This window comes from Carassius auratus, chromosome 4 (assembly GCF_003368295.1).
Source record: "Carassius auratus strain Wakin chromosome 4, ASM336829v1, whole genome shotgun sequence".
In the NCBI taxonomy this organism is placed as follows: domain Eukaryota; kingdom Metazoa; phylum Chordata; class Actinopteri; order Cypriniformes; family Cyprinidae; genus Carassius; species Carassius auratus.
The window spans coordinates 20,452,523-20,475,752 of NC_039246.1; the positions used below are offsets into that span (position 1 = coordinate 20,452,523).

The 23,230-nt window shown below is 38.9% G+C and overlaps 1 protein-coding gene across 7 annotated transcripts in view; it reads left to right on the plus strand.

Moving 5' to 3' along the window:
• The window catches only part of LOC113062096 (protein phosphatase 1 regulatory subunit 12A), a 68,382-nt gene that overhangs the window by 41,885 nt on the left and 3,267 nt on the right, over positions 1-23,230 (plus strand). The window contains exons 4-27 of one of the 7 annotated variants that reach the window (XM_026231713.1): positions 1,680-1,839; positions 2,443-2,587; positions 2,678-2,752; positions 2,834-2,925; positions 3,626-3,786; positions 3,881-4,005; positions 8,157-8,378; positions 8,500-8,588; positions 8,906-9,022; positions 10,180-10,326; positions 11,376-11,492; positions 11,574-11,720; positions 12,080-12,170; positions 14,783-14,962; positions 15,083-15,251; positions 15,701-15,828; positions 16,093-16,155; positions 17,969-17,985; positions 18,079-18,205; positions 18,297-18,401; positions 19,298-19,345; positions 19,604-19,640; positions 20,340-20,390; positions 21,848-22,018. In XM_026231713.1, the coding sequence (XP_026087498.1) occupies positions 1,680-1,839; positions 2,443-2,587; positions 2,678-2,752; positions 2,834-2,925; positions 3,626-3,786; positions 3,881-4,005; positions 8,157-8,378; positions 8,500-8,588; positions 8,906-9,022; positions 10,180-10,326; positions 11,376-11,492; positions 11,574-11,720; positions 12,080-12,170; positions 14,783-14,962; positions 15,083-15,251; positions 15,701-15,828; positions 16,093-16,155; positions 17,969-17,985; positions 18,079-18,205; positions 18,297-18,401; positions 19,298-19,345; positions 19,604-19,640; positions 20,340-20,371 (2,594 nt within the window). In that variant the 3' untranslated portion in view covers positions 20,372-20,390; positions 21,848-22,018. Of the gene's footprint in view, positions 1-1,679; positions 1,840-2,442; positions 2,588-2,677; positions 2,753-2,833; positions 2,926-3,625; positions 3,787-3,880; positions 4,006-8,156; positions 8,379-8,499; positions 8,589-8,905; positions 9,023-10,179; positions 10,327-11,375; positions 11,493-11,573; positions 11,721-12,079; positions 12,171-14,782; positions 14,963-15,082; positions 15,252-15,700; positions 15,829-16,092; positions 16,156-17,968; positions 17,986-18,078; positions 18,206-18,296; positions 18,402-19,297; positions 19,346-19,603; positions 19,641-20,339; positions 20,391-21,847; positions 22,050-23,230 lie in introns of those variants that run through there. The other 6 variants (XM_026231676.1, XM_026231705.1, XM_026231722.1 and 3 more) reach the window with 6 other exon arrangements.

Sequence of the window (23,230 nt, forward strand, 5' to 3'; positions counted from 1 at the left end):
TTTGCACAGGAATTTCCACAGATTTCTGTTTCATGGACTCATCTTTTTCTGGCTTACTTCCAGCTCTTTCGTCAAATATGGGCCCCATCTCTTCAACCAAACTGATCAAAATCGATTTCTTTAATCACATCGTATTTCACTTTTCCCAGAAGCTGCACCTGCTGGCCATTCATTCGGGCTTGTAGCCATATAAGGGATGTGGCATGATCCTCATGCTGCTCATTTGTAATTTGAGATGGCTCATTATTCTGACAAATATGAAAGGTCAAGTAGCTGTCAGTTATATTTCGGTGTATATATAAAGCAGTGATCTTGTTTTGGTATAGCACTCAGTGGAGATTAAACATTTACAAGGCTCCAGATTTCGACCCTTCAGTTTCAATGAAAATGAAAGCATAATGAAACCGTGCTACTCGTTTGAACTCGTTTTGAAAAGCTTATCTTTTTTTATTATTATTATTGTTTATTTCACATTAAGCAATGGAAGCTCTCTTTTATTTATTTTTTGATTCCTCAGTGTTTTCTAAATGCTTTGTAGGTTATTAGTCGGTATATAATACAGCATGTGATGAGCCATGTCTCATTTTATTCGTTTTTAATAAATGTTTTGTAAGCTAGTTTGTCATTTGTATCTTGATTTGTTGTTGGGCTTTATAATTAAGAATAACAATTAATCCATCTTTTGTTTTACGCTTATAACATAGCAAAAGTGAAACTACTGTTCACAAAATTCTAAATAAAAAATTCAAATCACAAATAATACTGATAATAAAGAATGGGTTGAATGTTAACCACTTTCATTTCCATATAACAATAAACTATGATAAACGTTCATCGGCGTGCATTGAATAATTGCTTGTTGTAGCATAAAAAATAATAAATAATCGCGACCAAATGTGCTCATGTGACCAGCTGATAAAGTTAGTTGCAAAAGAGTGACCAGTGGGAAGAATGAGTCTGGACCCTTGATTTAGACACATGGTAAATGGTCACTTGCGTCAAAGTTACAAGCTCCAGAGTGTCTATTGTTGTTTCCTGTTTTAGCTTAATGCTGTCAGGTCTCTACATGCCTAAGTAAATGTCAGGTTAAATAGACTACAGGCACAGTGACCCATTTGGCAGTCCTCCATTGTGGACTGGTTTACATTGTTGTGTTTTCGGAACAATAAAAAGAATTCAAGTATGCATAGAATATTTTTATGCACATTTGAATGTGAAGCGATAATATCAAAATAAACCCTAGAATGTGAACTTCCTGGTAGTTTCCAGGAAGGCACTGTCTTATCAGATAGCAATCGATAAAACCAATTTTTTTCATTCATTTTTTCATTTAATATTTTATTTTTGTAGTTTGTTATTGATCAGTCATTTGGAGTTTTCTATAGGCATACTGTTTTTCGCACAAACTTAACCCATGACACTATTTAGACAAACGAGTCATTCCTGAAACTGTTTACTTTGTTACACTGAAGTCAACTCGTTGAACTCTATGCTTGTCAGCTGGGATTAAACATAATGTCATGAGCTGTTCAACATTCTTAACTCGTCAAATCTATCACGCCAAAGTGCCATATATTTTGCTTTGCATGTAGTTGTTTTTATTGGATATCCTACAGTTTGAGCAGGTTAAGTATATGTACTAATCCAAAGCGTCTGTCCCTCCCTCCATCTTGCTCCAGGCTTGGATATCGAGGCGGCCAGGAAAGAGGAGGAGCGGATCATGCTAAGGGATGCACGACAGTGGCTTAACAGCGGCCAGATCAATGACGTCCGGCACACCAAATCTGGGGGGACCGCACTGCACGTCGCTGCAGCCAAGGGATACACTGAGGTTTTAAAGTAAGTTTGCTTGCCTTCAAAAGAAAGATTTTGCCATTTTCCATCTAGAAAGGATTCAACGGACACCTGGGATAATATTTGTCTTTATTCTTTTGCCAACAAGTGAGATTTAGCAGCTAGTGAAGGTAGAAACAAATGAAACTGTGGAACTGCAGGTGTAAAGGCTTTATTGCTCATCCCATACTTCACCTTGCAACTCTTTCAGTATCCCAAGGGTCTTGTACTCAGGTAGAGACTGTTTGTAACCTGTTTACCTGTCTCAATTACAGTAGATTATCGTGAGCTGTTGAACAAACACAGCTCAGGACGTGTGTCAGGAGTTAGGGAGTTTTATGGTGCTTTCAGTCTTTGGATGTCAGAGTTTAATGACTGTGACAACTGCTCCATCTGCCACTGTTGGATCTCAGAAAACTTCAACTAATGCTTATTTTTTGTGTGCGACGACTAACTGTTGGCAGGCAATGGGAAAATGAACCTGTTGGCCCTCATAATATCCCAGACCTTTGGCAAACGAGGCCAAGCTTAGATTGCGGCACCAAAATCCAAGAAACCCAGATTTGTCTAATCTCATCATGCTATTTCTGTCGCTCTGACTGTTTGCAGGCTTTTAATCCAAGCAGGGTATGATGTAAATATTAAAGACTACGATGGCTGGACTCCGCTCCACGCTGCTGCACACTGGGGCAAAGAAGAGGCCTGCCGGATACTAGTAGAGCATTTGTGTGAAATGGACGTTGTCAATAAAGTGGTATGGGATTTATGGTTCTGTCTGTGTGCTGCTAGCTTCTTTGTAGTCTCTGGATTGAACCCTTACAATATGCTGCGTTTTGGTTCTCAGGGTCAGACGGCGTTTGACGTGGCTGATGAAGATATCTTGGGATATTTAGAAGAGCTGCAAAAGAAACATAATTTGGTAATTTCTCACTTTTGGCATCAGATCTTCAATTAAAAATGTAAATGAGCGTTGTCTTGACGCGTTCTGTGTTTGTTTCAGCTTCTGAGTGAAAAGAAGGATGTTAAGAAGTCTCCTTTAATAGAAACTACGACTACTGGGGACAATAATCAATCTGTGAAACCACTGAAGAGGTAAACGGCTCCTGCCCCCACCATGATGGGACTGATATACAGTTTACTCAATGTCTTGACTTACTATTTATGTCTCTTGACTGGGGGTGCTTCCACTCTAGAATTTTCAATTTTGATGTTTGCCATCAGAGTTTAGTTGACCGAAGTGGTTTTTACAAACTTGGGTGCGAGTCTGGGCTTTAGCTGTGTTACTTAAAGGGATAGTTCACCCAAAAATGAAAATTCGGTCATTAATTACTCACCTTCATGTTGTTCCAAACTCATAAGACCTTTGTTCATCTTTGGAACACAAATTAAGATATTTTTGGTGAAATCCTGCATGTCGAAAGGCGGCAAAGACTGAACCGGAAGAGAAGAAATCATTGAATAAATTTTTTTTCTTTGCGCACAAAAAGTATTCTCGTAGCTTCATAACTTACAATTGAACCACTGACGTCACACAAACTATTTTAATGTCCTTACTACATTTCTGGGTCTTGAATGTGGTAGTTGCTTTGTTGTTGTATTGCAGATAGCTCTCGGATTTCATCAAAAATACCTTCATTTGTGTTCCGAAGATAAACGAATGACTTAACTGTTTTGGAACGATGTGAGGGTGAATAGTTAATGACAGAATTTTGAACTATCACTTTAATCCATTTGACATGGCAAAGCGGAACCCCCATCAGAGACCCAATAGAGTTGTTCATGTCTGCTTTAGTAAAGAAACACTTTTACTGGAGCCAGAGAAGACTGTCCCACGAATCGAGACTCTGGAGCCAGAGAAGGTGGATGAAGAAGAGGGGGAGGGGAAGAAGGACGAGTCTAGCTGCTCTAGTGAGGAAGAGGATGAGGAAGACTCGGAGTCTGAGAATGAAGCAGGTACCCGTTTGAAACATTGACCACCATGTACTCTTTCCCATCTAGCTTTGTTGAAATCAGTAAGGTAATTTACTTACCGTTTCTTTTTTTCCAGACAAGACAAAGTCTTCTGTTCCGTCGAGCATTTCTAACAGTACACCTGCATCTGCTACTATCACCGTCACGTCTCCAACTACCCCGAGCAACCAGGTGACCACCCCAACCTCACCTACCAAAAAGGTACATATTCCTCCCCTTGAACGTGTTGTCCAGCTTTCCATCCACCCAGACTCCTCCTTGGCAATATCATTCATTCTATATAGCATGTATTTGAGCATGAGTCATTAAGCAAATACAGTGCATCTGAAGCTTTTCATAATGAACGTTATTGTCTTGGTTTCAAGGTGACCGATGGTTTCATAACACAGTGAATGGGTTCTACAGATTCATTATGTAACGTGGCTTCACAGTTGCAAAATACAAACAAGTCCGCTGATCTACTATCTATTCAGGATGGTCAGTGTGGAGTGAATTCTGGGGCTGTGCACTGATCTTGATGGGAGAGAAAATGTCCTCCAAACCTCTTTACCATGTACCTGCTGCCCTCTGCTGGACAGTAAGGAGGTTTCATCAATGTCAGGCAACTACACAATTTGTAGAGAAAATGCAGTTGTTCAGAACACATTTGATTTCACCATTAGCCAGATTTATTATTACTCAAAATTAAATGCAATTAAATTGGGTTATTGTTAAGGTTTTAAATATTTTTGTTCATAATTTAAACTTAAAAATGTTATTTGGGTTATAAATCTAGATTTGACTTTTAATGATCATAAACACTGTATTTCGACTATTTGCACTAGAGATGCACCGATTGCCATTTCCGTTTTTTCTTTCTTTCTATTATTAGTCATTCAACTGATTAGTTTCAAATGGCCGATCCATTCACAAATGAGGCAAGTGAGTACGGTCTTCATCAATACATTATCAGTCGCAGTTTAGACTAAATGCAATAAATTTTTTGGTGGCCAGGTTGTAGTGCTTCCTTATTTGTTTTTGTTATTGGTATTTTAGTAAGGCTTCTTGTCCAGTCGGCTAGTAAAATTCTCTCACACTCACATTCATCGAGACCTGTGGTTCTCCCACAGTTAACTTTTGCCTTACACATTACAAATTGCGAACTTTGTGCTGTCTTCACTCACAGTGAAGAACATCCATGCCGACTACATCCGGGCCGATCATGTGGAGAATTGGCTAATTCCGGTCCCTGGCCGGTCAATCGGTGCATCTCTAATTTGCACTTCAAGGTATATTTATAAAGTATTCAAAGAATTGCATTTCCAAGGAGATGTCCTTTCTGTAGTTTAGGTCTTCCTGTAGCTCAGCTGGTAGAACATGGTTCTAGCAGTGTGAGATCCAAACCTACCAACTAATTCATATATTAAAATCAAATTAAATCATCTTTTATTTTTTATTAAGACATAAAATAAAATAAGTAGCTGTAGCTGCTGTGCAACACAAGATATATTTTAGCCCAGATATGTACAATAAAACATTATTCGCTGTAATATAAAATGAAATATAATGTGAAATGTAAATCATTATTCTTAATTTATTGGTATATTGTTCTCCGAGACAAATGGTGCTATAAAAGTCTGCTTTTTAATTGCATCTTGGGGCCGTTTACACGACAAAATTTTTGGCCAAAAACTTAAAATTTTTATGCGTTTTGCCTGTTCATTTACTGGGGACTGACAACGCATATTTTTGAAAACAGGGTTTCAAAGTGCAAGTTTTTTAAAATGCCACAGTTATCATTTCCATGTAAACACCAAGCGGTAATCTCCCGCTCTCTCTTGTGAAGCTTACAGGTAAGTGACTTCAACTGTAATTCATCGACTGGCCACTAGAGGCTGGCTGCAAAAGGGAGTCAATCCCATAAACTCTCCATGTTAAAATGCCCAACTTTACAGCAGAAAAAAAGGTTTACACCCTGGTGCAAAAAATTCTATATAGCAAATTTTACCCTTTGTGACAAGGGTAAAACCCATCTGTTTATATTAAGCCTTAAAGTTCTGAATAATTAAGGGCGTGACCACTGAAGTGACAGGTGAATTACTGCTGGAGTCACATGCGTCGCACTAGGTGGGTGTGGTTTCAGCAACCAGCTCCCACCGTTTTGCCTATTTTTGATTACCCGGGAGTGACGAAATGGCGCGCTCCGTCTGCTATTGGCTTCAAAAACACTCATAGGAAGCCTATGGGTGACGTCACGGACAATGCGGCCATATTTTTATACAATCTATGGTAAAAATCCAATACGGGAATCTTTAACATACGTGTGCGTAGTACGTGTTCGGTATATAGACATGTGCAGTACGTGTTAATTTGAAAGTCTAGCACGAACAAACATACACAACATTGGAGTACTGTACATGTTACTGTTGTTGATGCTCAAGAGTTTGCTAACGCTTCTTCATCAAAGTGTGGATTTACTTCACCAATATTATAACCAACAGCGGAGACGCATCATGTACAACATATAATCGTCACTTCCCTACAGGTACTGTTTAATAACAACAAACTACTGGCCTGGCATATTTACTACAGCATTTTTCTCCGTTTTCGTGGCTATGTGTAAATAAGAATCGTTTTGAAAACATTGTCGTCTATACGTGAAACTTTTGAAAACGCAAGGGAAAAACGTTTCCTATTTTGACTACACCGTTGTGTGTAAATGTAACCTTAAACTATAATGTAATGGCAGGAGCTTTCAAAGCGTTGTGTGTGCTGTGACTGGGCTTTTTATTTGTTTAGTTTTTTGCTTTGCTGTTGTTTTCTCTCACTTGTGCGTCGTATAACTTTTTTGTTTCTTTTGCTCCTGCTGCTTTTTGATTTATTTCATTAAGAGGTTCTTTCTTCCTTTATTTCTTCACAATCATCTGTTTTTCTCTTTCTACTCATCTTTGCTGTTGTCTTGGCTGGCTTTAGTCTGATAACATTACTGCCCTTGTGCCTGGGGGGGAGCCAGGCTGTCCTGCGTTGTGGCGTCAAGGCTTGCGCAAAACTGGCATTTCACTTATGCCCAAAAAAGCGATGGTGAGCCCTCGGTGTGTTCAGCATTGTGATTCCCGCCCCTTCTTCCTGCCCGCTCTATAAGTTCCCCAACATGACCTCGTCCCTAACCAGTCAGATAACTGCGTAATCTAAGACCATTTCCTCTTCCTGTCACTGGCTCACTGCATGGTGTTGTCACTGTCAGCCACGACTGTGCCTGTGATGATGTGCTGTTTTCTGTTCAGAGTCATGTGTGTTGTAGTTTTATATCTGAATGTGGTGGACTAAATATGATTGGGTGACTTCAAAGTTGTGTGTACTTTGAGAAAGGTGAATTCATTGACTATCGACTCCCTAACAGGTCACCAGGATGCTGATGAGTTTGCAAAAACTAACATCTTGATTGAAACGGGGCATGCTTGGTTTTGCCATCTGTGTTGTTATTGAGTATACTCAAATTAAGCCTAGTTTTCTTTCAAGTAAACAATTGTAACATGTTTGAAAACCACTAAACAGTTCAAAATGGTCTCCATGTGTTTCCCTCGGAAGTTTATTTCTGAGTTATAGCAGCATTAAGCCTGACTTGTCCCTCAAACTTCTAATTTGCTGCTTGTTATTACATTGTTGTGTATTATAATGTGCTTTATAAGTACTAATAAGCAGCCTATATGCAAGTAATATTCTTGCTAATAAGCAACTAATTAATAGAAAGATGTTACATAAAATATTAATAGTTTTTAAATGTCTTCTTTGACCACTATTTAGTTTTTATTTTTATTTTTTTATAAAATATTATATTTTTTATATTTATTGCAAATTTATTTATTTTTTATTAAAATGGTTTCATGAATTTTTAAAGCATACTTTATATTATATTGTTGGCAGTTTAAAATAGAAAGTTATGTTTTTGTTTTTACCATTACATTTCCTGAAGAACAAGCTTGTGGATTTTTAGTTTGAACCATTTCAGAGCATGTGTGTGTATGTTTATTTGTATATTTATATTTTTATTTTTTATTATTATTATTTTTATATTTTGTTTCATGAAAATGTCAAAAGGTTTCCCAGCCCTACAGACCTGTGCTCCTTTATTTATGCCCTGATTTGACCTGTCAGGCTGATCCGAATGCCCCGTTCTCTCTCCTGCACACATGAAGGACCCTTACTGTTGTTTAACAATGTGTGCTGTCTGTGGTCTAGTAAATGCCATCACTGCACAAGTGCGTGATATTATATTGTATGGTATTATACGGTTGAAATTTGAGCTTCTCAGATGTTGTCATTAACTTTGGAAGTACATCAAGATTGTTCCGTCTATTGTTTGTTCTCCTCAGGTGAGCACACCTGAAGGGAAGGGGTCTCCTAAAGAGGAGGAGAGGAAGGATGAGTCTCCTGCATCATGGCGACTGTGCCTGCGGAAAACCGGCAGTTACGGAGCACTGGCAGAAATCAGCACAACTAAAGAGGCACAGAAAGAGAAGGACACAGCCGGGGTGATGCGCTCGGCCTCTTCTCCTCGCCTCTCATCCTCACTGGACAATAAAGACAAGGAGAAGGTCTACTAGAGTGTACTTGTTTAATTTGGGGGGAAATATTCCTTCAAACCTTGTTATTGGAAGGGAAGATGCGTTTTGAATTAAATTTGAGTTTTGTTTCCACAACCTCTCCTCTTCACAGGAGAAGGAGAAGACACGTCTGGCGTATGTTGCACCAAGCATCCCGAGGAGACACGTTAGCACGTCTGACATCGACGAGAAGGAAAACAGGTGAAGAACAGACACATGCTTATCTGTGCATTTGTGAGAGCACCCCCCGCTGCTCCATGTTGTGTGTTGTGTGTTGCTGTATGAGAATCACAAGCTGTAGTGTAGCATGTTTTTGTGGCTTATGCACCACATTCATGTCGTCCTTGAGGAGAATATTACTAAAGAAGGGATAGGTAGTGTCCTGTACACACTCAGATGTCTTTTATTAGTATTTCTCCAGTTGCTAGGAACGGTTTTCTGTAGAAGTGAGTTAGTTTAGTATTGTAAATGATGGGTTTCTGGAATCAGAGGTACTATTTGTAGCATGTGGTTCTCAGGGATTCGGCTGCTAGTCTGGTACGCAGCGGCTCGTACACCAGGAGACGCTGGGAAGAAGACCTGAAGAACAGCGATGGGACCGCCTCACAAAACAGAACCTCCAGCTATCAGCGCAGGTTAGCTTTTATTCTAGTAACACGATTGGCTTTACTGGCGAGGACTTTCAAAGAGATGGGCGAAAGCGGGTCGCTGTTTCCTGCTGCTTCACTGAGATGCTTCTAGCACTTTTAAACAAGGGCGCATAGCTGCTTCTGTTGGCTTGAGTTTGCATGAGACGCATAGAAGTCTAATAGAAAATCCTAAAATTTTGATTTTCATAAATGCATTTATATTGTGTATAGTCGATTGTGATTAAATATTATTATTATTAATATTTAAAAAAAAACAATTATGATATTAGATAACATGTTATAATGTCTTTATTAGCATTGAATTTGGGGTCAATAAGATGTATATTATATATATAAATTTATTATTTATTCAACAAGTAAATTTATTGCATTAATTTTACATTCTTACAAAAGATTGATGTTTCAAATAAATGCTGTTCTTTGAAATGTTCTATTCATCAAAGAACCCTGAAAATAATGACGATTTAGACAAGCACTTAGAAACAGAATTATTTTTCAGTGTTAATAAGAAATGTTTCTTGAGCACCAAATCAGCGTTTTGGGCTGATTTTTGACTGGAGACTGGAGTAATGGTGCTGAAAGCTCAGGAATAAATTACATTTGAAAAATATATAAAATATAGAAATCAGTTATTTTCAAATGTAAAGATATTTCACAGTGTTACTGTTTTATTGTATATTTACTCAAATAAATGTAGCCTTGGTGAGCATAAGAGACTTCTTTCAAAAACATTGAAAAATCTGACTGACCCCAAACGTTTGAATGATACTGAGTTTGTTATAATATTAAGTCAAAACTATATGCAGATTTGTTTATTTATTGCAGTTTCACACTCGACCTGTTAATAAAACAAAAAATAATCTGAATAATGAATATCATGATCTTTATAAATCAAATTGTGACTGTACTTTAAATGTTTTAAATGATTAAATATACAAATATTTACATACAGACTTAAAGTGTGTTTATGGTTTCTAGAGAAGTATTTATTTATTTGCATTCCAAAATATGACTTAAGAAACCGAGCCCCTCACAAGCCAGTCAGTGCTTCAGACATATATGTAACGTTTTGTCTATGAGTGTTCCTGTATGTCTGCCCCCTGCTAACACACCTCTTTCACCCCGCCACACCCACACGGCAGTACGTCTCACACGCTAGCGTTAGGCCGCACGTCTAGCTCTCGCGACCTGCCCGCCAAATCCTCCTCTGCCTCCAGCCTGGAACCTAACAACTCTAAAGCCTGGCAGCAGCCTTCCTCCTACTACCAGTCTTACAGCGTTCACCGCAGGTACCTGCCCGAGCACCTCCCGGGAAACACACACACACACACACACACTCCATGTCCATGTGTCTTTGTGTTCCTCACACGTAGCTTCTTGCCATTCTTGCTGTCTGGGGCTTTATTTGCTTATGGGGTGTAGAGTTTTACTTTACAATAGAATGGACTGAATATAGTGCTGGGTGATGTATTAAAATTATATTAAACATTTTTCACCCAATTGTAAGTTTACATCTTGAAATTCTGACTTTTCTGAGATTAAAAACTTGCATTTCTGATTTTATTTTTCTCGGAATAATGAGTTTAGGCTATATCTTGCAATTCAGATTTTTTTCTTCTCAGAATTATTAGAGAGAAACTCGCAAATGCGAGTTGTAAAATACTGTTTGGGGGGAGGGAGGGGTGTTGATATGTTTAGAATTGCGAGTTTATATCTCACAATTCTGACTTTTTAACTTGCACTTGCATCTTAAAAAAGTCAGACTTGCGAGATATAAACCCGAGTTTGTATCTTGCAATTCCTACTTTATTACTTATATTTTATATATAGTTTATATCTTGCAATTCTGACTTTATAACTCGCAATTGCTAGTTTATATCTCAGAATTATGAGAAAGTCAGAATTGGGAGAAAATTCACAATAACCTTTTTTTTTTATCCAGTGGTGGAAACATAAGCAAAATGTGCCTTCAGTTACCCTAACCCTTAATTTAAATATTTGTCAGATTAATACACATTAAATAAATGTAAAAAATGCAAATAAAGCAGTGCTTTAAATTAAATATAGAACATTGTCAGAAGTATAAAAAAATAAAGATTTCTTTATATCACCCAGCCCTAAATTTTTTTTACGTTTACTTTTTCATTTATTTTTCGTTTGTGCATTATGGACCTACTTCAGGTTTGTTTTATTTTCCTTTGCTTTGTTCACTATGGACCTTGCTCAGGTTTTCAGAATGAGGGCACTCTTTCCTGTTTTCTCCTGTGGTACTTCTTTTGAGAATAATTTCTTCCTTTCCTCTTACCTTTGGTTTTGTCTCTTGATGGTGTTGCTGTAGCGGATCGTTTGGAAGGAGGCAGGAGGATGCTTTAAGTTCCACCTCTTCCTCCACAACACCGACCTCCACCACCACCTCTGTTACCTCACCCACCGGACATCGCAGCCTGCTGTCCAGGTACCAATACACACAAAGTTGAACATCCGAACTAAACACTCAGAATGGGATCTGTTAGTAAATTGTGTTGATGTGTAACAGGTATTGGGGAGAAGAGAGTACAGAAAAGGAAAAGGAGAAGGAGAAAGAGTCGGCCGCGGTCATCCCCACAATCAACACTGCAGCCACCACCACTACCACCTCCACTACTGGAACTGTGCTGGGCTCTGACGGACGAGAGAGACGCAGGTACACACACACACACACTCAGACTTGATTTGCTTTGTGGAAAACATTGCTTAAGCTCAGTATACCTTGATCTGTTTGGTAATTTTAAAGAAGAGCAGACGACACAATAGATGTTTTCTTCAGTAGGCAGTTTTTGTCACTTATTTAGATTCTACGTGTCAGCATTTGAATTCAGTTTAAACAATGTATTATATAGCAGCTCCTATTAAAGGAAGAACTGTCTTATTTATTCTCCAAAGCCTATTTTTCATCTCATTAAAGCTGCCCTGAAGAGCCTCGACAAAAGTGCATGTTGCTTAAGCTGTCGGAGTGACGACATTTAACTGCGAGGATTTGGTTTCTTTGTGTTGTGTCTGTAGATCATACCTCACCCCTGTGCGTGACGAAGAGTCCGAGTCTCAGAGGAAAGCCAGATCCAGACAGGCACGGCAGTCCAGGAGGTCCACACAGGCAAGTCTAGACAATCATCTAAACGCCTCTGCAGGAAGTCTCTCTTATAATAGACAGACCCACTCAGTGCTGTTTACAAAAGATTTTGTTTCTTGGTTCTTTCTTCGGTTTTGGTATATGCTTCCTGGAATTTATTACATCCTAGCCCCTTTCACACTGCCATTCCGGCAAATACAGCGGTAAAGTGTTCCTGTAATTGTTCCCTGGTCGCTAGATTTGGCACTTTCACACTGCCAGTGATGACCCGGTATATGTGCGTGCTTTCACACACAACCCCTGAAGATCCCGTAACGACACGTGACATCAGCGCGTGACGTGTAATGTACGAGTCGACAACGCTTGGCACGTTATACTTTAACTGAAGCAAGCAAACGATCTCTGCGTCAGCGCGGAAAGTGAGGAACTAACTGATCTCTGCTTCATTACAGTTTGCACATGTGTTTTCGTCGCGAATGTTGATCTTCCTTCAAAACAGCCGGTAAAAGAGTCGCGCGATAACGCGCGTCATCACTTCGATACCGAATTAGATCTGGCTTTTGTTCACACAGCGCTCGTTCCGGATCGATTACCGCAATGTTACTATGTCCCCGACCCGGGTTCGATTCGGTAATCAATTCCGGGACGTGGTTGCTTTCACACAGAAGGCGACCAGGCAATGTTACGGGAATATTGCGGGTCCGACGTGCAGTGTGAAAGGGGCTCCTGAGATCTGCGTTGTGGCAGGGATTTATGGGAGAAATAACGGTTTACAGCATTCAAAAGCAAGGCCTTATTGGTTGGGACTAAGGGCTCAACATATAACACAATAATTGAATATTTACTTGCTTTATATATTGCATAATCGTGGTAATTTCTGAATGTAAAGAGTGAAAAAAGTTTGAAGCTGTTGCAAATTGAAAATCCCTTTCTGTGACAGTTTACAGTGTACATGTAAAGATTTCTATTTTATTATAATTATTATTCAAAAATTTTATTGTATAAAATGTTAAAACAATTAAAGTAATTAAAACCAACAAAAAAGCAATAATAGTTAGTGTGTGTGTGTGTGTGTGTGTGTGTGTGTGTGTATATATATATATATATATATATATATATATATATATATATATATATAAATATATAAATTAGTATATTATCATAATGTTATATTTCAATTTCACAAAGAAACATGCAGCTTTGTCCAAAAAATTGAATCTAGAATCTCATTTTGTAAAAAAAAAAAATCGAATCGTGAGTTGAGTGAATCGTATATTCCTACATATGTTATTTGCAAAAACCGACAAATGCCACTTTAATAATTATAATAATAGTAATTTAATTACATTTATATAGTGCTTTTCTATGGAATCAAAGCGCTTTACATTGTGAGGGGGGATGTCCTCATCCACCACCAGTGCGCAGCATCCACCTGGATGATGCGACGGCAGCCATAGTGCACTATAACACACACCAGCTTACTGCTGGAGAGGAGACAGAGTGATGAAGCCAATCAATTGGCCACTGGGCAAATTTGGATGCCGAGGTCACACTCTTTTCGAAAGACATCCTGGGATTTTTTTTTTAATGACCAGTGAGAGTCAGGACCTCTGTTTATCTTCTCATCCGAAGGACGGTGCTCGTTGACAGTATAGTGTCCCCATCACTACACTGGGGCGCTAGGACCCACACAGACCACAGGGTGAGCACCCCCTGCTGGTCTCATTAACGCCTCTTTCAGCAGCAACCTAGTTTTCCCAGGAGGTCTCCCATCCAGGTACAGACCAGGCTCAGCCCTGCTTCGCTTCAGTGGGAGATCACTCTTGGGCTCCAGGATGATCAGTCAGTCATATAAGTACATCAATACATATCAAACTACAAAAAATAAAATAACTGAGTGCTGTGCGTTATTCTCCACATATAGCGTGATCTGAACCCTAAACACGTTTTGTCAACATGATATTGTCTACTTAAAAGGCACCGCGAGTTCAATTTTAATGCAGAAGCCGACACGCGCCCTTGCTGTTTGTGAACAGGAGCCAGTAAGTCCATTTTAGCGAATCAGGGTGTTAGCTGAGAGGGGTTTTGTCAAAGCTGACTAAAAGTGATTGAGAATGGATAATTTCGACGAACTTGATGAACCTGTGATATCTTCTTTAGGCCATAAAGGGAAAATAAAAGCTGGAACTTTTTTTTCACAGAATTTAGCAAAAGCAGCAAGCTACAATGGTGAGGGAAAAGCTCTGTGCATTGCATGTATTCACTTCCATACAGTCCATGATCACAACAACAACAACGTTTGTCAGGCGTCTACATTGTCAGATGAGATCACCAAGATAAAACGAGTGTTCTTGTTTAACTCTGAAAATGAAAATGTGGAGTTATCTGCTTTTGCCATGAAACTAACTTTATATATAAAAATAACTTTCAATGAACTTTTATAAATTAGCTGTATGTTAGTTATTATTACTCAATCGAAACAACCCAACTGCAGTTTGATTGATATGACTTGGAATGCTCATGAAAAACATTTCTAAAAATAATAAAAATAAAAATGGAGTTACCTGTATTTGCAAATATATGTATGTATGTATGTATGTATTGAATGACGTGATTCTCACTCTTCTTTTTTCCAGGGTGTGACCTTGACTGATCTCCAAGAGGCAGAGAAGACCATCGGTCGCAGTCGTCCCACATGGCCTCGAGAAGAGGAGAAAGAAGAGAAGGAGAAACAGGACAAGGAGAAACAAGAGGAGAAGAAAGAGACCGAGACAAAGGAGGATGACTACAGGTCACGCTACCGCAGCTTTGAAGAGGTGAGGAAAACTCCTTCCTGTTCCCGCTCACAGAGAACAGTGCAGGTTCGGGAATTCTGACTAGGTCTATTCTAGTTTGTTTTATGTCACATGAGTTGTTTTCTTTTTCTTGTGCTCCAGAAGTACCGGAGCACCTCTTTGGCCTCGACCACCACGGCCTCCTCCACCCTGCCTTCCTCCTCGTCTAGCAGCTCCTCTTCTCTGTACAGCTCCTCCTCTCTGAACCGGCCCAACAGCCTGAGCGGTCTCGCTTACAGCTACAGCCGCACCTCACGCGACACGGAGAGAGGTACAGCACACCAACAACCTCATGAAGTCATTTCCACCTCATGTCCCAGCCGTACAAAAGAACACATTTTATTCATATAAACAATAAACTTGCCTGCTTTTGGAAAGTTAAGTATTTCTAGCGTCACAAAACTTGATTTTTTTTAAGACAATGTACAGCAGTAATGATATGAATTGTTCCCCCCAGTGCAAATTTCTCCGTTGTCATGAATGTCTTAGCAAAAGTATCTGTGAGACATTATTTTATCGATTTATTCTGCAGGGACATTAATTTGATTTGTGTAGGTTTTAAAAAAGGTCTGAAAACTTCCAGTGAATTAGATTTTTATCCTGAATATTATCCTAATATGCTGATTTGGTCAAAATAAATTCTTCTCACATCTGAAAATGTTGCGAAAGTTGTGTGTTTGAAAACTGCGTTTTTCAACCATATGTCTGTTTTCTGACCAGAGTCTGATAGAAAAGAAAAAGAGGACGACAAGGACGCTGACGACAAGTCTCAGCCACGCTCTATACGCGACCGCAGACGACCTCGAGAGAAAAGACGCTCGACTGGAGTGTCCTTCTTGACTGTGGATGTAAGAAACTTTTACACGCTCACACAGACTTGCTCTATAGCTATGATGGTTATAAATATATAAATATTTCCAATCATTGTATGGCCTCTCTGGATTACTTCTGATTGGGCAATTGCAACTGGCCAGGAAGAAAAGTTCCCTGCCAGCTGGTCATTAACTCAATCTTATGTTCATGCCAAAGCATTTACGTGCATTTGGTGATTGGCGACTTAATTTTGGACCCTTGGAATATAGTGGAATTTGAAATTGATTTCTATGTTACAGAGCGACGAGAACGAGCCAGAGCAGCCGTCAGACTCAGAAGGCAGCACTAAAGGAGAGCCTCAGGTGAACATCACATCACTTACAGTGCATCTACTAACACACATCTATCTGTTAGACATACGCCAAGTTCGGTTTTGAAGGACTTTGAGGTTCTTTCACCTTGTTTAGTCAAAGAACACACTGACTTTCCTTCGTGTTTGGCAGGACGAACAATTCACTCCCGTTACTGTCCTCCGTCTTCAACTTCCTGGCATTGTCCCAGCAGCATTAGTCATCTTAAAAATGAAAGTCGACCTGATCCCCAGCCTGCCGACTGTCACCTATTACAGGAATACGTGATGAAAGAAACTACGTGGCTAGTCACATGAGCTGCGTTTAGTGTGTACGCAATCTGTTAGTATTGGTGTGACTGGAGTGATATTGTGAGTCCAGTGAGGGTAAGATGAATATCCTGCATATCCTGTGTCGATGTGATCCAGGAACCAGATCACACGCAGTTGGGCGGAAAACTGGGAATGTGGGATCACAATTTGTTTGAGTCCGGAAGGTCAAGAAACAGTAGGACAGAGCTTTGTTGTTGACTGTTGGGTCAGTGGAAGAAGAACCGGAAATACTTTGCGCGTATCAACTGGACGCCTCGAATCCTCCTCCTATTACAACCCTTTGTTCGAGTGCGCTTGTTACAGCATGTCATCCTGTTTAAATTTAGCTCAAATATTGCCGAATAGAGCTAAAGATCAGTTTTTGGTTGGACGGTTGCAGATGATAAGTGTTCCGCGGGCCGTAATATGAAAGGAAATCTAATGGGGTCTGTGGGTTCTTCATGAGACAGCTGTTTTTTTTGTTCGCTTAATAGCACACATTTCCTTGCTGTGTGCTGTGCTGTTCTGTATCGAAAAGGAAGTTCTGACACAAAGCTGAGTGCTTCAGTGTGCTACCAGCGCAATCAGCTAAAGGAAGTGGGCTGCGCTGTCTCATGGGTCATTGCCTGAGAGCTTCTTACAGCCCAGACTCTGAGCTCCGGCTTCATACTTGCTCCCGGCCCAGTGTTTCACACACACACACACATATGTATACGCACACGCGCACACACGTTCAGTCAAGTTCAGTCTAGATAAAATGATGACAACATTTACTTAACCAGTAATTACATAGGGCTGGAAACATTCAAATTAGTCGCACACACATCAAATATCATTGCTTTATGGGATACTGTGTCTCACATAATGTGCTGTGGTGGAATACTCCATATTTTCTCAAATGGTAATAATTCCACGCATATGTTGTGCACAGTATGCATACTGCACACTACTAACTTCCAAAAATAGTGGCTAGTATGCCATTCCAAAGTCATTCCAAAACCCTGTGTGTGTGCGTTCTGAGCAGCTGGGGAATCAGATCAGACCCAGAAGTCTTGGCTGCTGATCAGGAATTCATGAAGAAAAGCCCAGCAGGGCTGAGAGGTCCCAGAGCTCAGGGGAAGAAAAGAAACGGGAGGAGGAGGGAATGCTGACCCGAGTCCTTTTACTTCCACCTTGATAAATGTGACACTCGCGTTGAAGCCGAACCTTTTGAAGCATGACTTTTATTAGGACAAAATCAAATGGATTACACCCAGATGTCTTCAAGCACGTCCTTTACTGTAGAGCGCTAAATGATAGATTGCCGACCCACGCAGACTCTCATTAAAGGCCATCAGAGCCAGGAATGAGAGCGACACAATCCATCCCAGACTAATTGATAATCTGCATTCTAGACGCTCCGGTAGTCTAGACACTGTACAAACAGACACACTAAATGCATTATGAGCATGTGATCGATTAACAGCAGGTACAGACCTTGTAATAACTTTCTCTCTCTCTGTTCCCATCCACAGAGTGACAGACTATCCAGGTATGTATCCCAAAACTCAAGAGCAACTTGTATTCATGCTTATTATGAGAACCCAAATGGATAATATAAGCATCCATCATTTTCCCCCCTCAGGTATGACCCTGTGTCTACTAGCACTTCCTCCCTCGACCGTTACGAGTCTTTGAGTAGCCGTGGCATTGGGGAGAGCCGGCGGGCGTACTCTCGCTTCGATAGAGACGACACCACTGATTATAAGAAGGTACCAACTTGGCACTGTATGATTACGCCTCATAAAATGGTGGCTTTCTTACCGGTTGAGTGTTTACCCAACATGCTCTTTCCACTTGCAGCTTTATGAGCAGATTTTAGCTGAAAATGAGAAGTTGAAAGCTCAGTTACGTGATACAGATCTGGAGCTGGCAGACCTGAAACTGCAGCTGGAGAAAGCCACACAGGTGAGATCCTTTCTGAGAGACTTTGCCCACCAGTTCATTTTTTTTTTATCATTGATGGCAGAAAACAACACCAACAATTCATTCTTTTACAATAAAATTAATTGTGATGATGAGAATACTCTTAACACTGCTTTGTAGCATCAGACAGGGTTGCCACTGTCCTGGAAAACCTAGAAATATGAGAGAAATTTCAAGTATGATTTCCAGGCTGGGAAAAGGATGAAATCAAATTAAACTTAAAAAAATAACAATAAAATAAAATAATTTTTCAATTGCCCAAAAAGCTTTTTCCCCAAGATATTAACATTTTATACTGTAATTGTAATACTGACACAGTGTGTTGCTTCAGTTGTGGAAAACCTGGAAATATAAAAAAAAATTAATTTAGAATCAACAGAAAGAAATGACTAGAATCATTAAATTTAAATAAATAAATGAATCCGATTTAATTTACTCACACTGATTTGTTGGATCAGACGGTTGCCACAAACTTTGAAGTATGATTGAATTTTCAAATATTATTTCCAAATTAAATACAATTAAAATCAGCAGCTTTGACTTTTTTTTTTTTTTGTTAAAATTTATACTGTGATTTTAATACTGATTTGTTGCATCAGTTATAGAAAACCTGGAAATATCTTAAAGTGGGAGTTTAAGTTTAGATTGGGTAGAAATTGCTGGGCTTTTAAATCAAATAAAAAAAATAATCCAAATTAATTCAACCAATATGATTCCAGGCCAGAAAAAGAAAGTAGAATAGGCTGGAAGCTTTTTGTGATTGCGGTTTCTTTAAAATGATTAAAAAGGGAATAATAATAATCCTAAAAAGAAAACGCTGAAAATGACAAATGATTTGAAATGTCATGAGCTCATCCATCGTGTGCTTTGTGTTGCAGAGGCAGGAGCGCTTTGCTGATCGATCACAGCTGGAGATGGAGAAAAGGGTAAAAACCAACTGTTACTTGAATGATGAGTTTTAATGTGTTGAATCATGGTCCAGTGGCATGTGTACTTCACTCTAATGCAGTGATTAGGCGTTGAATCCATAAAGGATCGTTTATAGATAAAGCCCCATTACAGCATACTGCAGCTCAAACGCTGAGATTTTGGAGATGTTTAGAAACTGATCCAGATAAATGCTGACTTCTGGCCTCCATCGGCCGACCGGTTTGTAACTGTCCGGCACTGGTTTGTGTCTGAAGGTTGCAGGCAGGTCTCGGGCTCAGCTGGGTGCTTTGGGTAACGTTTAACCTGAATTTCAAGTGTTACAGCTCTGCTAGTGGCTGAATCACGTGCCTCTCACAGCCCGAGGGGTTCGAACCAAACCCCATCAGCCAATCACAATCCCTCTTTCACTCTTTTCTTCAAATCACTAAAGCGACACACCTTTCCGGACTTATGGAAAATAATAATATATCATGCTAGATATAGAGAATGGTGTGGTTTCTTTTTCAAACATTGTATCTGCATGTGTGTGGAACATCATCTCTGTGCTCTTTTGGTTCCTGTTACATCCATTTACAGTATTTAACATCATTTACATTTGTTAATTATTGAAATTATGCATTAACTTGGTCTGTTGTTGAAATGTGGTGCATATGCCTATATACGCCCACTGAACCTTTCAATACACTTTTAAAATATATTTTAATTAACTGAATGAAACTACAGTGATGTGTTCAGACCTGCTGTTAGCATGAGTAAACAGAACTGTTTTTATTTTATTATTTTTAGCTCTTGATCCGCTTCACTAAGCAGTGTGTGTGGTTCCCTTCACTTTGTTCACTTCTCTCCGTGTTGACATCCATTCACCTGATGCATCCACCATTCTCTAGCGTTCTTTGTTTGCAGTGATGGTGAATCACGCAGTTGTTTCTGTGTTTGATGGGCTTGTGTGCTGACGTGTGTGTGTGTGTGTGTGTGTGTGTGTCTCTGCAGGAAAGAAGAGCTTTAGAAAGGAAGATCTCTGAGATGGAGGAGGAGCTGAAGGTACTTTTAGTTTGTTTTTAAAGTGTATGCGTGTGTTGTGTGCGTCATTAATATCAATAAAAACAAGAATGAAAATTCTTTATTCTAACTTTGCGTTTTTAAGTGAACTATGTTCTATTTTTGGAGAGATGTTTATGTGGCTTAAGTCTGTTTTTTTTTTTCAGCTTTAATGAGTATGCTAGCGTATAGATTACCTTAAATATAATGTGTGCTAAAAGCTACAAACCCCCTCTTTGGTTTTAAGGCTCGTATATGAGTCTGAGAGACGTTTTTGTTGTTTTTTTCTTCTATTATATCAATATTTCTGCTTCATAGTGTGTTATCAGGCCCAGTTGACCGGTTTCAGCCATACTGTTATAATTGTGCATTCTTTCAAATCTCTTTTCTGACATGCATAGCCTATGGCATGTTGCCTCTTTTTCTGATGTGTGATAGTTGTGTAAACGCATGCTTGTGGTGACTACAAACAAGTTCCAGTTAAAAGACGTGTTTGTGTGGAAGGGTTATGTCAGACGTTTTCTCTAGCCTTCGGTTCGCATGTTTTAATGTTTCTGTGTCATGATGGATTTCTGTATTTCAGTATTATATTGCCCAATGAAATTCAACCCATTTCTTAAGAGTCTGTGTGTGAATTTGGGTGCATTTCAATCTTTGTTGAGGACAATAGGTCCACAGAAAATCAGATTTCGTCCTTATTTCTAAAACCATTAAATACCTTTTCATCATTTAAATTCTACAAAATAAGTGATTTTAGAATTTATATAGAATTTATTTATTTTTGTTTTTTAATATTTTTGGTTAGGAGTGGTTTCCAACCTTTTTGACTCCAAGGGTCCCTTATTATCAAAGATATTTCTGATACTTGTTATAATGACAAAGCTGCTTTTTAAAAATAAAATAAAAAAATACCAGAAGCTAGTCGTAATATATTTAAATATATATATTTCCACTATTCTAAATCTTTCCATAACTAATGTTATTCAGTATTCACTTTTTTTAAATTGCTAATGAAATTGCTAGTTATGTGGTTACAGTTTTTTTTTTTTATTATTATTATTATCTTGTACTCGCACATAGCAAATTCTGCCTGATAAATGTTCATTAAGTAGTTATTCAATTTTAATTTTAATAAGAAATGATGTAAGCTAATGTCTGGCTATTTTTTTAGCTTTTAAATTTTTTTCTCATACCATTTTAATGTCCACTTGGAAGTGTGCTGAAGTTTACTTTAAGTCTATTAAATGTCCCTATTCATAGCTAAGTGAATGTATGTGTGTCTGCACATCTTTTTCCAATTCAGGTTTTTTTTTTTTTTTTTTTTGAGATCCCATGTTTTTTTCCTTCAGTGATCTGTCGTTCACTTTAACAGTTTACGTTAGTACATTCTTTTTTTTGCATTTATCTGTGATGTGGATCATCTTCTCCTCTGTGGTTGTTTGTGTTTCTGTCTCTCGTAGAATCTTCCTCAGGTAAAGCAGGTGCAGTCTCTGCGTCAGTATAACGAGCGTTTGCAGGCAGAGAACAGGGCGCTGGCCCGCGTGCTCTCCAAAATCTCGCAGGGCTGCAGCCACCTGCCCGCCGCAGACCTGTAGACCCGCCCCCACCTCCCCTTACACCCTTCCTCATGCTCCATTCAGCTCCGCCCACGCCCATATAAAGGCAGGTGCCAGCCTGTGTCTGAGCTGATGCTCCGCCTCCCCCTGTGCTTTTTTTTTAAACAGTACCGTTATTGCTAAAAAAAATCTACAAAATACTGTACATTGTATGTACTTTAGAAATTAAATTTATTTTTTTCAAAAGTTACATTTTGCAAGTGGCATGTTTCTTGAATTAATTTAATTGATAAAAAATGAAAACACTGTTTACCCAGAATTTTTCTTAAATTACATTTATCCTAAAATGCTTATTTTTATTAAACAGCACTCATACGAATCACACAGTTCCTGCTATTTTTAAAACGCTTTTATTTTTTAGTAATAAATTGTACTGTTTTTGTTTTGTTCTGTTTTTTTTTGTGCTTGTTTGAAGTTTTTTGGCCCCTCCCCTCGAGTGTGTTGCGGTGTAGTGCAATTCCTTTTGGATGACTATGGCATCCTGCATGAGGTGCTTGACCTTTTTTTTTTTTTTTTTTGTGAAATCAAATATAGTTTCTCTGCTCCCCCCTATAACCCATAGTCGCAGATTTTTTTGATTCTGGAGCTGAACTGCTATTTATGCTCTGCCTGAGGCTAATCTGGGTTGCATGGCTTGTGGAAACTCATGCATTTTAATCCACAGATTGTCACTGACAAACACTTAAATTACATCGGAGCTTTTCTAGCGTGATCTATTCTAGCCGATAGTATACAGAATGAGAAACATTTTTGGATGCCTTCTGTTTGACGATAGACCTCAAACAGTATAATATTACTTTTTTTTTCTTTTTTCTTCTTGGTTTTTAAGTTCTGTTTCTTTTACTCTGGTATGTTTTGTGGCTTTATTTTACACTTTTTATGGACTGTGTGTAATGCATTTTTCCAGTGTACAACTGCAGTACTCAAACTATAATCCTCTCTCTTGGGAAGTATCATTACATCGTTAAAATGTAATTGTCAGTGGCAAGTTTATCACCAGGAAGTTGTTTCTTTGCGTTCCTGCAAAACATCTAAAGTTCTTCACTGGGACACAATGTTTTGCCTTTCTTAGAAATATTTCATCATTTCCTCCCCCTTAAAGTGTTATAAACCTGTATGACTTTTTTTGTGGAAGTTATCTAGCAAAAAATAAGCTAACTGGGACTGTAAAACTCCATAATGGTCAAAAAAGGCACCATAAAAGGGGTCCATGACTCTTGCTTTGTT